General features: G+C 38.2%; 1 protein-coding gene across 2 annotated transcripts in view; it reads right to left on the bottom strand.

Moving 5' to 3' along the window:
* The window catches only part of KLB (klotho beta), a 37,536-nt gene extending 32,658 nt beyond the window's left edge, over positions 1–4,878 (bottom strand). For both annotated transcript variants that reach the window (XM_080797831.1, XM_080797832.1), the window contains exon 1: positions 4,044–4,878. In XM_080797831.1, coding sequence (XP_080653957.1) covers positions 4,044–4,781 — 738 coding nt within the window. In that variant the 5' untranslated portion in view covers positions 4,782–4,878. The remainder of the gene's footprint in view (positions 1–4,043) is intronic.
* Between the last annotated feature and the right edge of the window lie 9,245 nt (positions 4,879–14,123).

Genomic DNA, 14,123 nt, shown 5'->3' with positions numbered 1-14,123 from the left:
CCATTCTTGCTAAGCCAACTTGAATTAGGCTCCTGTCCCTCCCAACCAAAAAGTCCTGACTAAAATACCAGTAGATCAACATGGGTAATATTTCAAGAATCAGCAATAATGCAATGAAGTATGAATTTTGAACTTGAGATTGGTTTTTCAATTGCAGGATTTGAGACAGAAATCCTACACTACTCACGCAACAAACATTTCTACTCAGCGTGTATGTAATATTCTGTGCTCGGTGCTGGAAACACAAAGATAAAGAAGAGCCTCTCCTTTCAAGGAGCTCTCAGGTTACTTGGGGAGACCGAAGAGTAGCATATGGTATGAGTGCTATGACAGAAGCGAGCCCATCTTAATTACGGGACCCCTTAGGAGGGACACTCACCCCAACAAGTCAAGAACAACTTAGAGGTGGCGACTGCCTAAACGGAGTCTTGAAGGACATCAGATGGGTCAGGTAGGGAGTTCAAAGGGCATCCTCACAGGATAGAATGCTAGTAAAGGCTGAGTGGGGGAGGAACAGTGAGGTAAGACCAAGACACTGCCAGTCATGCACTACAGTAGATCATGGGGTACAATGGGCTGGCATTAGTGATGGGCATGGGAGAGTGGCCAGGAAGGAGCCTGGAATAGAGGCCAGGGGTTGTGGGTTGAGTATCTTGGTGAAAAATCAGGACTTTAGTCCCAAAAGCTTTGGAGAGCCACTTAAATGGATTGTATGCAGGGCAGGATGTATGTTAGAAATAATCACTCTGTGCATAAAACATGGAGGATAATAATAGGCACCTGGCAAGGTTGTTGCCAAGATTGCAGATATATTTAAAGCCATGATTACCACGCTTAGAGATGGCCAAGTCAAAAAATGTACTTTCTCTGTTCCAAATACTCCTCAAAACTCAGAGTGGAGCATCTCTTAGTGGTATGATTATGGTATGATTATGGGTATGATTAGGGTATGATTATGGCAGTTCTCTGTTTTTTTTTTTTTTTTGACCTGAAGCTTAGACTCACTCTAATGTAATCACCAAATCTGCAATAAAGTTGGGATTTAAAGTCCAGGTTAGTCTCAGAACTGACTAGGCCATTCAGGTTTTCTCCAAACCAGGACACTGCAGACTGAAATGGAGTTTTCAAGGTTATCCTGGAACTAGAAAGACCCCAAGAGCCACTATGAAATCTTTTATCAGTGTCTGAGGGGTGGGGAATAAAGTTGATTGAGCTTTTTTTTTAAAAAAAGATTTTATTTATTTATTTGACACACAGAGATCACAAATAGGCAGACATGGAGGCAGAGAGAGAGGGAGGGGGAAGCAGGCTTCCCACTGAGCAGAGAGCCCGATGCAGGGCTCAATCCCAGGACCCTGGGATCATGACTCAAGCCAAAGGCAGAGGCTTTAACCCACTGAGCCACCCAGGTGCCCCACGCTGATTTTTATATTAGGCTTTTTTTTTTTTTTTTTAACTCAGTGAAATGTGTGATCTCAGACTCAAAACAAATCCTCAAGAATGCTGCTTCTGGGTCACAGGTGACAAAATAAGGAATAAATACCTGATTATGACATAAAATACCAAATTAATCTTTTCCACGTCAAAGGAAGAACAGAGAAGGAACAAGTGGGAAAAATGAGTTCACCTCAGGCTACCAAACCATTGCAAGATTTCTCTCTGGAGCTCTATGTCACTGGGCTAAGAAGCATATTTCACTTTCTGGCTGATTTCAAGGGACCCCTTACACTCCTTACTTGAGCTAGTGATTTAGAAATTTTAAAGAGATAGGAGAAATTTTATTTGGAAAAGTCAATAATTAAGAAATGTAATGCCTCAATTTAAAACAATAAAATTTATTTCACTATTGGAGAGTGCTAATTTTGTGTTAAAGGCAGAGTCTGTCTTGAATTAGGGGACAATGAAAAACATCTGAAAATACAGCATTTTATATGCAAAGTTTGAAAGCAATGTCTATAGGTTAGTTACAACTTTTTCCCGTGTATTTTTTATCCAATAGCCAGTTTTTAAGGCTTTAAATTAACCACTAAAATATAATTCTCCTGAAAATTCCTATTGTTAACATTTTTCCAGGTAACGGAAAACTTCAACAATTGAGAACATTTTTCTTTATAAGAAGGTTAAATAAACATATATGCGCACGTATGTGCCTATTTAACTCTAAAAAGATTATATAAAAGACCACCAACAGTAGCTTCCTCGAGGCTGAAATTGTCAGGTGGAGAGGGAGAGAGGAATTGAACTTTTTCACTTCACACCCTTTGGTACAATCTGATGTTTCTCGATCTACACAAGCCTGTAGCATATACGAATGCATACATTTTAATAATTTAAAGAACTAGATAAAAGGAATAGTTTTCTAACTTACATATGCATAATCTTCATAGTTAATAGCTCTACGTTTTCTCCCCTTTAAGGTCTTACTTGCCAAATTACAGTACACCCTCACATCAATCATATGTTCTACAGACAACGCTAATCAGAGATGTGTAAATGACCTTGAAGTCATAATACAATTTGTTTATGGCAAAGGCAGATGCGACTGAACCATAGTACAACACCTATGTATAATAGCCCAGCAAGTTCAAAAAGAAAAGAAGGTGGGTAGGTATTTTTGTATGTGCAAATTTAGACCCTGGAGTAATTTTATGTTCCTATACATTTTTTCTACTTTTACACATTTCACATTTGATTATCAAAAATCAAATTACTCCTCCTAGCACATTATGAAACAGTACTAATAAACTGTCTTCATTTTCAAAATGTGACAAGTGTTCAGAGTAATTTATTTTCCCCAAGGAAACTACTGGACTCAAGAAGTTTAACCTGATTCTAGATATTAGCTTCAGTGTGAGGTGAAGTCACTTTAAAATCCCTGAAATATTGCTCTTTTAAAACCATTCTTAATAAAGACATTTGGTGTTTAATTATGTTGTCATCTATAAATTAATTCACGTAATCCCACTAAGCTTCAGTTTCCTTATCTTTAAAATGGGGGTACTAATAGGACCTAGTTCACAAAGTTATTATGAGGATTAACTGTGATAATGCATACAGAATGCTTAATATTGTCTTTGGTACACAGTAAGCATCCAACCAATACTTGCTATTATTTTGCTTACATTTTCACTGTCTTAGTAACTTTAACATCTCGCTACATTAACTCTAGCTTTTAAGACCGAGTGGAGAATATTCTTCCCAGTTTTTATATTACTAGTGTAATGTACCTCCTAGAACAGTTAGCCTCATCTTTTCTGCCATGTAACAGAGATAAAACCAACTGTGAAGTGCATTTTTCTCCACTCCTGTGTTTAATACGGATCAGTTAGTTAACATGTATTTAGCTTATTACTGCTAAGTATCACTAAGAATAACAATACTAACAACAAAGGGTGACTGGAAAAGGTCAAGCTGTAAAAAATTTCTGAAATGGTTACACATTGTCAGAAAAGGATTTCAGCAACTAGACTTCTAAAGTACTGGTTTTTCACCGAATGAAAGGAAACTCATATTCTCACACTCTAATGTCTACTTGTAGATTTTAAGAGTTAAAAAAAATTTTTTTTAATTTTGCAAGTCATTTTTATTTATTTATTTTTTAAAGATTTTTGTTTATTTGACAGACAGAGATCACAAGCAGGCAGAGAGGCAGGCAGAGAGAGGAAGGGAAGCAGGCTCTCCACTGAGCAGAGAGCCCGATGCGGAGCTTGATCCCAGGACCCTGAGATCATGACCTGAGCTGAGGCAGAGGCTTTAACCCACTGAGCCACCCAGGCACCCCAAGAGTTAAAAAAATTTTTAAAGCACAACCCTTAAGGACAATAATTGGCTTAACACATTACTAAGAGCTTAGATACATAAAACCCGACCTTAAATGTGAAATTAGAGGCTAGAACTTGTGAGTTAGACTCCCATGAGTTGAGTTGTTGTCAATAAAAAGAATTACTTAAACACAAGATACATTTCTTAGCATTTCTTTTTAACTCCTGCCCCTTACATTTCGGAAGCTCTAACATGAAGCCAGCTTACAGGTGGTACGGTACCTTGATTAGGTTGTGTCCCACAGTGTAGACAGCTGCTAAGTTTCCCTTCTCTCCAGGAGCATGCATACCTGTCCCATACCCATGCCAAGCGACTAGATACGGATTGTGAATTGTAATCCAGTATTTGACGCGGTCCCCAAACGTCTGGAAACAGTAGGTGGCATAGTCATTGAAGATATCTGTTATGGTTTCATTTTTCCACCCCCCATATTTTTCTTGTAGCGCCAGAGGCAAATCCCAGTGGTATAAAGTAACTACAGGTTCAATGTTTTTCAGTACTAAAGCATCAAGAAGAGCATTGTAGTACTGGACACCTTTTGCATTGGCAACTGCCGCTATCCCATCAGGAAAAAGCCTTGGCCAGGAAATTGAAAACTGATAAAAAGAAACTCCAATAAAATCCAGGGCTGATAAATCTTTTTCCAGAAAAATGTAACTGTCACTGGAACTATTCGTGCTGTTGACATTTTTAAGGTGTGTTTGGATGAAATGATCCCATATAGAGGGTCCTCTTCCATCTGTCTTCCAATTCCCTTCCACTTGAAATGCTCCAGTCCCAATGCCCCAGAAAAAGTTTTTAGGAAAAGTGTCATAGAGAAACAGCTGACTTTCATTTACCGGACTAAAATGAGGAGTTTTAGACCATACAGCGCTTCCGTCCCCAGACAATCCAGTAACAGCTCGTAGGAGAATAAATGCCGACAGGATGACAGATCTGTGCAGACCGCGGTTGCACATTGTTTTCCTGTAGTGTATGTTTCTTTCACGGGCGCTGCGGAAAATCCATTCATTCCCTGGAGATCCAGCCGCACAGCCTGGCTTCGCTGGCTGCTCACTGCCTGCCTGTCTTATCAAACGCTTCAGTAAAAGCTTGAGATTGTAAAGCTCTGTCAATGATTAGCTTGAACTGTGAGCCTTGGGATGGGTCATGGAGAGCGACGTAATTTGCTCGTTTCCTCCTGTCTTACTCTGGGAAAAATGATTTGAAAACGCATCACTGACAGTAGTTTGAATGCGTAACTAAAACACAGATAAACAATGACTAAAAATGCCATATTCTCTTTGTAGGCTTTCATGTGACCCAAATCTTTTCTGAATGTTTTGAACACTATTGAATAAAGTGTATACCTTTCCGATGTTCGTGGTTTTTGAGTGGTAATTTTATTATTTCACGTTTCAGGAGAAGCGATACCAATAAGTAGCATTCCTATAGGCTGATAATCCAGAATGAAGAAATACAATAAGATATTACACTTCTGCAGAAATTATAACACATCTAAGGATAATCTTATCAAATGCTACCTATCTTAAGAAAATTACAAAAATGTATTCATAAATTTGAGAGAAATGAATGAAGCAGTATATAGCAGTTTCTGAATGGAAACACTGAATACTTTCTCATTTAATTTATACATTTAAATGCACTTTCAACCTAAATCCTCTAATCCCAAACTTGAGTTCAACAAAATTATTGTGAAAGTTCACTTGACAAATAAATAGGCAATAATTACAAGAAAAAAAAAAAAAAGAAAAAACCCTAAAAGGGGCGTCTGGGTGGCTTAGTCATTATGGGTTTGCCTTCAGCTCAGCTCATGATCCCAGCGTCCTGGGACTGAGCCCTGCATCGGGCTCCCAGCTCAAGCAGGAAGCCTGTTTCTCCCTCTCCCACGAGCACCCCCCCCCCCCGGCTGCTTGTGTTCCCTCTCTTGCTGTCTCTTGCTTTTGTCAATTCAATAAATGGATGGAATCTTTACAAAAAGAAAAAACCCTGAAAAAGAAAATAGTGAAGGCACAGATTACCTTTAGATATGAAAACATGAAAAAAAAAAAAGCACAACTTAAACAACATGATTTTGGAATAAGAATGAATAGAACGATAATATTGTCAGAATCCATAGCCTCCAGATAACTTTCTAAAAATTTAGTCTTTTAAATATTTGAAGTATCCCATAATAATGAATGGCAGAGTGTTTAACAGTTTTAGCCTCTGGACTCAGACTGCATGGGTTTAAATATAGCTGTGTGACTGGGGACAAGTTACTTAACCTCTCTGCACCCCAGTTTCCAAGTTATGTAAGAAAAGGGATAATACTGGCATCTACAGCATGGATGATTGTGAGAATTAAGTGAGTACATGGAAAGCACTTGGAAGAGACGCTGACCCATAATAAGGACTCAAAGAGCATTCTTATTTCTATGTGAAAAGAAAGGATTATTCAGAAAGTGACGCTAAGATTCAGCATAAAAGATGCTATATTCTGGCTCCTGCCCACACCTTGAACTTCATTCCTCTTCAGTTAGCTACATGTAGAACGCATCCCATCAGCCATAACAAACCACGTTGCTTTCGCTGGACACACGTGGAGGGCTCATGTCCTCTGTCCTGGTATGTGGGCTCTTTGCCAGGATGTGTGCCCCCTTCCTCTAGCTCATGTCCATGGTACCTCCTCTAGCAAGACTCTCCGGTTCCCTAGCTTGTTTTGAATTACTTATTTATTTAACTGAAATTTGTGTAAATTACGTATTTATTTATCTACTTATGTAAGTGAAGTTTTATATTACTTATTTATTTCTTAAATTAAATCTAAATAAAATCGATTTAAATTACTTATTTAAATGTATTTAAATCACTTGCTTGTTTCTTTAAATACATTACTTCTTTATTAATCCTCTTGTGAAGCATCTGCACAATCGCTGTAGGTAAAGTCACTGCAGAGTCTTTGCTCCTTCTGTGTCTGATCCCCGCTCACTCTGACCGGCACCGGCGTTGGCCTTTGCAGTCCCCCTGACGCTCTTCATTCTGTTCTGGCATTGCTTCCACTGTTTCCTTGATGTCTGTTTCTTCTCATACCCGCCAAGTCTGTATCTGGGTTCATTTTTGAAGGCGTGATCCAAGAAGTCATAAATCAGGCTAAAGCCAGTTGTCTCTCCTTCCCCATAATAGGCTCTGGATCCAAATACAAAGGTGACATCTGGTGTCGTCTTGTACCTTTTGGCTAGTTTTTCCCTGAATTTCTGTCTTAGGTACAGAAATTCACCCCGGGGTGAAGTAGTCAGTTGGTCATGAACTTCCTGGTCTGGATAGTAACCATGTCGCTCATGATGGTGGTTGATCCTCAGGCAGCCAGAGAGGAGCTAAGACAGTTGGATTTGATATAGATGTGTCTCCTTCATCCGTGTTCCTGGGGCAGCCCAGACTTCCTCTGTTAGGACACTTCTCACACAATAAATTTATCTGTAACCCCTGTTTGACTTAAAGTTCTCTCTTGGTCTCTTTTTTCTAAAAACAAGGGCCATGACTGGTCCTTATAGAATATCTGGGGCCCCGTAATCACTAAAGTTGAATGAATGTGCCTGCAGAATGTATACCACTATCACCGCATTTATCACATAATCCTGGAATTGTTTTTCTACTCCACGGGCCTGGAAGAATGTCTCCTAACTGAAATTTTATCATCACTTATCTGAGTAAATGCTTAATCATTAAATGAACGAATGGAGTTGATGCAATCAATTCACTATTTATAAAATATTTTTTCCAGATTTGCTGAGATGTAATTGACATGTAACATTGCAATTAGTTTAGATACACAGTGTAATGATTTGATATATGTATATATGGCGAGCTGATGACTAAAAATAAAATATTTTTTAATCTTTATTTATTACCATTTTTTAAAGATTTTATTTATTTATTTGACAGAGAGAGACACAATAAAAGAGGGAACACAGGCAGGGGGAGTGGGAGAGGGAGAAGCAGGCTTCCCGCTGAGGAGGGAGCCTGATGTGGGGCTCCATCCCAGGACCCTGGGATCATGATCTGAGCTGAAGGCAGGCACGTAATGAATGAGCTATCCAGGTGCCCCTAAAAATAAAATTTTTAAATGTGATAATTTACACCCTCACAGATATATTTAATTAAAAATATATATAGTTACAGAAAGCTAGGAGAAAAATGGAAGCAAATACTAAATTACATAAATATATATTTTATGTATATATAGTTTATATATATACTATATATAGTTTATATATAATATAGTTTTATATATGTTTAAAAACTATAAATATATAGTTTATATAATGACATTTATTTACTTACATATGAGCTTATATAAATAATTTAACTATAATTAAAATATATGAAAAAAATTGAAAGGCAAATAACAAATTGGAAAATATTACAGCACATCTAGAAGGCAAATGGCCAACTTTTTATTATATAAGTAACTCAGACAAATCAATAAGAAAAACACTCTAAATTAAAGAAATGGCCAAACAACATGCACAAAAAATATGTAAAAGAGGAAGCACAACTGTGTAGCTAAAGAAAAAAATTTAAATAACCAGCAATAAAAAACACATATAAAAATAACTCCAGGAGTGCCTGGCTGGCTCAGTTGGTAGAACATGTAACTCTTGATCTTGGACTTGTAGCTTTAGGCCCCACTTTGGGTAGAGAGATTACTTAAAAATAAAATCTTAAAAAAAACCTCCAAACTCCAAATATTTTCTCTTGTTAAATTAGCAAGAATAAAAGTAAGTGATGAAAACTGCTGTTAATGAGATTGTAACACATTGCTGCTTAGAACATGAATCTGTACAGCACTTAAGGAAAGCAATTTTCTAATATATAATTAACCTTAGATTTTTTCATGTCTTAATTCAGTAATATTAGAAATTTATCATAACAAATTATTCTAAATACATAAAATGCTATAGATGCAAATATCTTATAGCAGTATTATTTATGATGGTAAAATGTTTATTTATTTATTTATAATGACTATTTTTAAATATATTATTTATTTATTTGACAAAGAGAGAGTGGCACAAGCATGGGGAGCAGCAGGCAGAGGGAGAGGTAGAAGCAGGCTCCCCGCTGATCAGAGACCTTGACATGGGACTCCATCCCAGGTCCCTGGGATCATGACTTGAGCCAAAAGCAGATGCTTAACCAATTGAGCCACCGAGGTGCCCCCAAATTTGAAATGATTTGAAGATTCATTTGTGGGAAATAATTACGTAAGGCATGGAATATCCATTTGCTAAAGCATTGCAGAGTCATTAATGTTTTCTTTTTAAAAAAATATTTATTTACTTATTTTAGAGAAAGAAAGAGAAAGAGAGGGAGAGAGACAGTATGAGCAGACAGAGGGAGAGGGAGAGAAATCATCAAGCAGACTCCTCACTGAGTGTGGTGCCCAGTGGGGGCTCAATCCCAGGACCTCGACATTATGACCTGAGTCAGATGCTTAAATGACTGAGCCACCCAGGCGCCCCTATCTGAAACATTTTAATGTTACTAAATTGTCTTTGAAAATGTAGGGATGCCTGGGTGACTCAGTCTGTTCAGTATCTGACTCTTGATTTTGGCTCAGGTTATGATCTCAGGTTGTGAGATCAAGCCCTGTGTTGGACTCCACACTCAGCATGAAGTCTGCTTCTCTCTTCCTCTCTCTCTTCCTCTGCACCTCTCCCCTTTTATGCTCTCTTTTTGTGCTCTCTCAAATAAATAAATAAATCTTTAAAAAATGTTTAGGATAAAAAACTAACTGGGGGCAACTGGGTAGCTCAGTTGGCATGGAGCCAACTGGAAGTGAGAATATGTGAGTGGGGGAGGGGCAGAGGAAGAAAATCTTCAAGCAGACTCCTCATTGAGCATGGAGCCTGACACAGGGCTTGATTTCAGAACCCACACCATCACAACCTGAGTCGAAACTAGGAGGTGGATGCTTAAATACCTGAGTCGCCCAGGTGTCCCAATTTTTTATTTTATTTTATTTTTTAAAGATTTTATTTTATTTTGTTTTATTTATTTATTTGACAGAGAGAGAGAGATCACAAGTAGGCAGAGAGGCAGGCAGAGAGAGAGGAGGAAGCAGGCTCCCCGCTGAGCAGAGATCCTGATGTGGGGCTCGATCCTAGGACCCTGAGATAATGACCAACCCACCGAGCCACTCAGGTGCCCCTCAATTTTTTATTTTTGATAGAAAAAGAACATAAAAGGAAAAATTAGCCAACGTTAGAAATAAAAGTTCATTTCCTGCAAAGATTAGGAAAAAGGCAAGGGGGTCTACTCTTACACCTCTATTCAACATCATACTAGAAGTCCTAGCTAAAGTAATAAGACAAGAAAGGGAACAGGTCTATTTTTACCACTTCTACTCAATATCATACTAGAAGTTCTAGCTAATGCAATAAGACCAGAAAGGGAACTAAAAAGTATAAAAATTGGGGAGTAAAAAATAAAAGTCTGTTCATAGATGATAATGATTGTCTATATGGAAAATCCCAAAACCTCAATAAAAGAAATCCTGGAAATAAGAAGCAACTCTAACAAGGTTGCAGGATATAGGTTAATCACACACACACTCACACACACACACACACACACACTATATATATATATATATACTTGAAATATTTTATTTTTTAAAAAGTTTTAATTTTAATTCCAGTTAGTTAACATACAGTGTTAAATTAGTTTCAGGTATACAATACAATGATTGAACAGTTCCATACATCACCCTGTGCTTCTCACAAATGCACTTTTTTTAAAAAAAGATTGTATTTATTTACTTATTTGAGAGAGAGAAAGAGAGCGAGTTGGGGGGAGGAGCAGAGGGAGAGGGACAAGCAGACTCTGCACTGAGTGTGGAGCCCGATGAAGGGTTCAATCCCACAACTCCGAGATCATGACCTGAGCCAAAATCAAGAGTTGGATTTCTCCCCCTGCTCATAAAAGAGTTGGATACCCAACAGACTGAGCCGCTCAGAAGACCCACAATGCACTCCTTAAACCCCGTCACCTATTTAACCCAACCCCCCCACCTCCCTTCTAGTAACCATTAGATTGCTCTCTATAATTGAATAGAGGTTAATATATAAAAGACAATTATTTTCTTATTTATCAGAAATGAACAATTGGAATTGAAATTAAAAAGACAATACCATTTACATTAGCACAAAAAATACTTAGATTTAAATCTAGATTTAAATCTAATATGTACAAGATCTATATGAGGAAAACTACAAAATTCTAATGAAAGACATGAAAGAAAATCTAAATAAATGGGGAGATATTCCATGTACATGGATAGGAAAATTAAATGTTGTTAGAGTATGAGTTCTCTGTAATTTGATCTGTAGATTCAATGCAATCCCAATAAAAATCTCCGCCAGTTGTTGTGTGGATACTGACGAACTGATTCTAAAGTTTATATGGAAAGTCACAAGACCCAGAACAGTCAATACAATATTAAAGGACTGAAAATCCAAGGACTGATGCTGCTTGACCTCAAGGCTTTAGAGCTATAGTAATTAAGACAGTGTAGTATTGGCAAAAGAATAGACACATTGGGGGCACCTGGGTGGCTCAGTTTGTTAAGCATCTGCTTTCGGCTTAGGTCATGATCCCAGGGTCCTGGGATCGAGCCCTGCATCAGGGTCCTTGCTCAGCAGGGAGACTGCCTCTCCACTCTGTCCCTCACCCTGCTCTAGTGCTCTCTCTCTCAAATAAATAAATGAAATAAAAAAAAAAAGGACAGACACATTGAACAACACAACAGACTAGAGATCCCAGAAATACACCCACATAAGTAGATTCATTTGATCCTTGAAAACAGAGGAAAGGTAATTCAAGGAAGAAAGGAGAGCCTTTCCAACAAATGGTGCTGGAACAACTGGACATTCACATGCCAAAAAAAAAAAATGAATATAGACACTGACTATACACACTGCACAAAAATTAACTCAAAGTGAATCATAGACCTAAACTCGGAGTAGATCATAAAATGCAAGACTATAAAACTCCAGGAGGTAGCAGAGAAGAAAATCTAGGAGACTTTGGGTTTGGTGATGACTTCTTAGATATAACAACAAAAACACAACCCAAAATAGAAAAGAAAATGGTAAGAAGAAAAAAATTCTGCTTTGCAAAAAACACAGTGAAGAGAATGAAAAGATGAGCCACAGACTAGGAGAAAATCCTTGCAAAACAGATAAATATCAGATAAAGGACTGGTTTCCAAAATGTATAAGAACTCTTAAAACTCAACAACAACAACAACTACTAGAAAAATAGTCAAAAGATCTGAACAAACCCCTTAGCAAGGAAGATATTAATCATATGAAAAGATACACCACATCATATATCCTTAGAGAATTGCAAATTAAAACAACATGAAATACAATTACTTACCTATTAGAATGACCAACAACCAAAACACTGACCACACCAAATGCTGGCAAGAATGTGGAACGACAGGAACTCTCATTTATTGTTGCTGGGAATGCAAAATGCTGCACACATTTTGGAAGACAGGTTGGAAGTTTCTTACAAAACTACGTATAAATTTCTTACAAAGCATGCTCTTATCACACCATCCAACAATTACAACCTTCGTATTTCCCCAAATGAGTTAAAAACTTGTGTGCTTACAGGGGCACCTGGGTGGCTCAGTGGGTTAAAGCCTCTGCCTTCGGCTCAGGTCATGATCTCAGGGTCCTGGGATCGAGCCCCACACTGGGCTCTCTGCTCAGCGGGGAGCCTGCTTCCTCCTCTCTCTCTGCCCGACTCTCTGCCTGCTTGTGACTCTCTCTCTGTCAAATAAATAAATAAATAAAAATCTAAAAAAAAACCTAACTTGTGTGCTTACAAAATATGAACATGAATGCTTATAGCACCTTTATTCATAATTGTCAAAACTTAGAAACAGCCAACATGTCTTTTAATAGGTGAATGGATAAACAGCAACTTGATATACCCATACAATGAAATATTATTTAGCAATAAAAAGAATTGATCAAGCCAGGAAAAGACACAGAGAAGACTTAAATTCACATTATTAAATGAAAGAAGACAATCTATAAAGGCCACATACTGTATGATTTCAATTATATGATCATCTGGAAACAGTAAAAGGGAAACTATAAAATGATCACTGGTTGCCTGGGAATAGGTTGAGGGAGGAACAAACAGGTGGAATACAGGGCATTTTTAGGGCAATGAAGCTATTATTCTGTAGGCTACTGTAATGGTGGATCCATTTATCAAAACCCATAGAACATGCAACACAAAGAGTGAACCTTAATGTACACTATGAGCTTTAGTTACTAATATTGGCTTATCAGTTGTAACAAACGTACCACACTGATGCAAGATGTTAAAAATAGGGGAAGCTGGGGCTGGGAGAAGGACTGAAGAGGTATATGGGAAGTCTGTAAATATAATTTTTTTTGTTTTGTTTTTAATTTTATTTATTTATTTGACAGAGATCACAAGTAGGCAGAGAGGCAGGCAGAGAGAGAGGAGGAAGCAGGCTCCCTGCAGAGCAGAGAGCCCGACGCGGGGCTCGATCCCAGGACCCCGGGATCACGACCCCAGGACCCCGGGATCATGACCCCAGCCGAAGGCAGCGGCCTTAACCCACTGAGCCACCCAGGCGCCCCTGTAACTATAATTTTTTAAAAAAGATTTTACGTATTTATTTGTCAGAAAGAGAAAGGGAGAGAGGAGAGAGCACAAGTTGGGGAGAGGCAGGCAGAGGGAGAAGCAGGCTCCTGCCAAGCAAGGAGCCCAGTGCGGGACTTGATCCTAGGATCCCAACATCATGATCTGAACTGAAAGCAGACACTTAACCCAGTGTCCCACCCAGGAGTCCCTGCAACTATAATTTCTCAAGACAAAGTCCATTAATTAAAAAAAATGTTACTGACAAAGGCTGTCTTTTCCTTTTATTCTTTTTAAAAATAATTTTATTTATTTATTTATTTATTTGAGAGAGAGAGAGAGAGTGGATGAGGGGAGAGGCAGAGGGGAGGGAAAGAGAGACTCTCAAGCAGATTCCCCACCGAGTGTGGAGCCAGATGTAGGGCTCGATTTCATGACCATGAGATCATGACCTGAGCCAAAACCAAGAGTCAAACACTTAACTGATTGAGTCACCCAGGCAACCTTTCTTATTCTTCTTTTAAGGTTTATTTATTTACTTTAGAGAGAAATATCAAGTGGAAGGAGAGGCATGGAACCCAACCTGGGGCTGGATCCAGGACCCTGAGATCATGACCTGAACTGAA

The sequence above is a fragment of the Martes martes genome (genome assembly GCF_963455335.1).
Source record: "Martes martes genome assembly, chromosome: 2".
Classification (NCBI taxonomy): domain Eukaryota; kingdom Metazoa; phylum Chordata; class Mammalia; order Carnivora; family Mustelidae; genus Martes; species Martes martes.
Note: the sequence above shows the minus strand (reverse complement) of the source record. Positions and strands in the feature narration are given on the sequence as shown.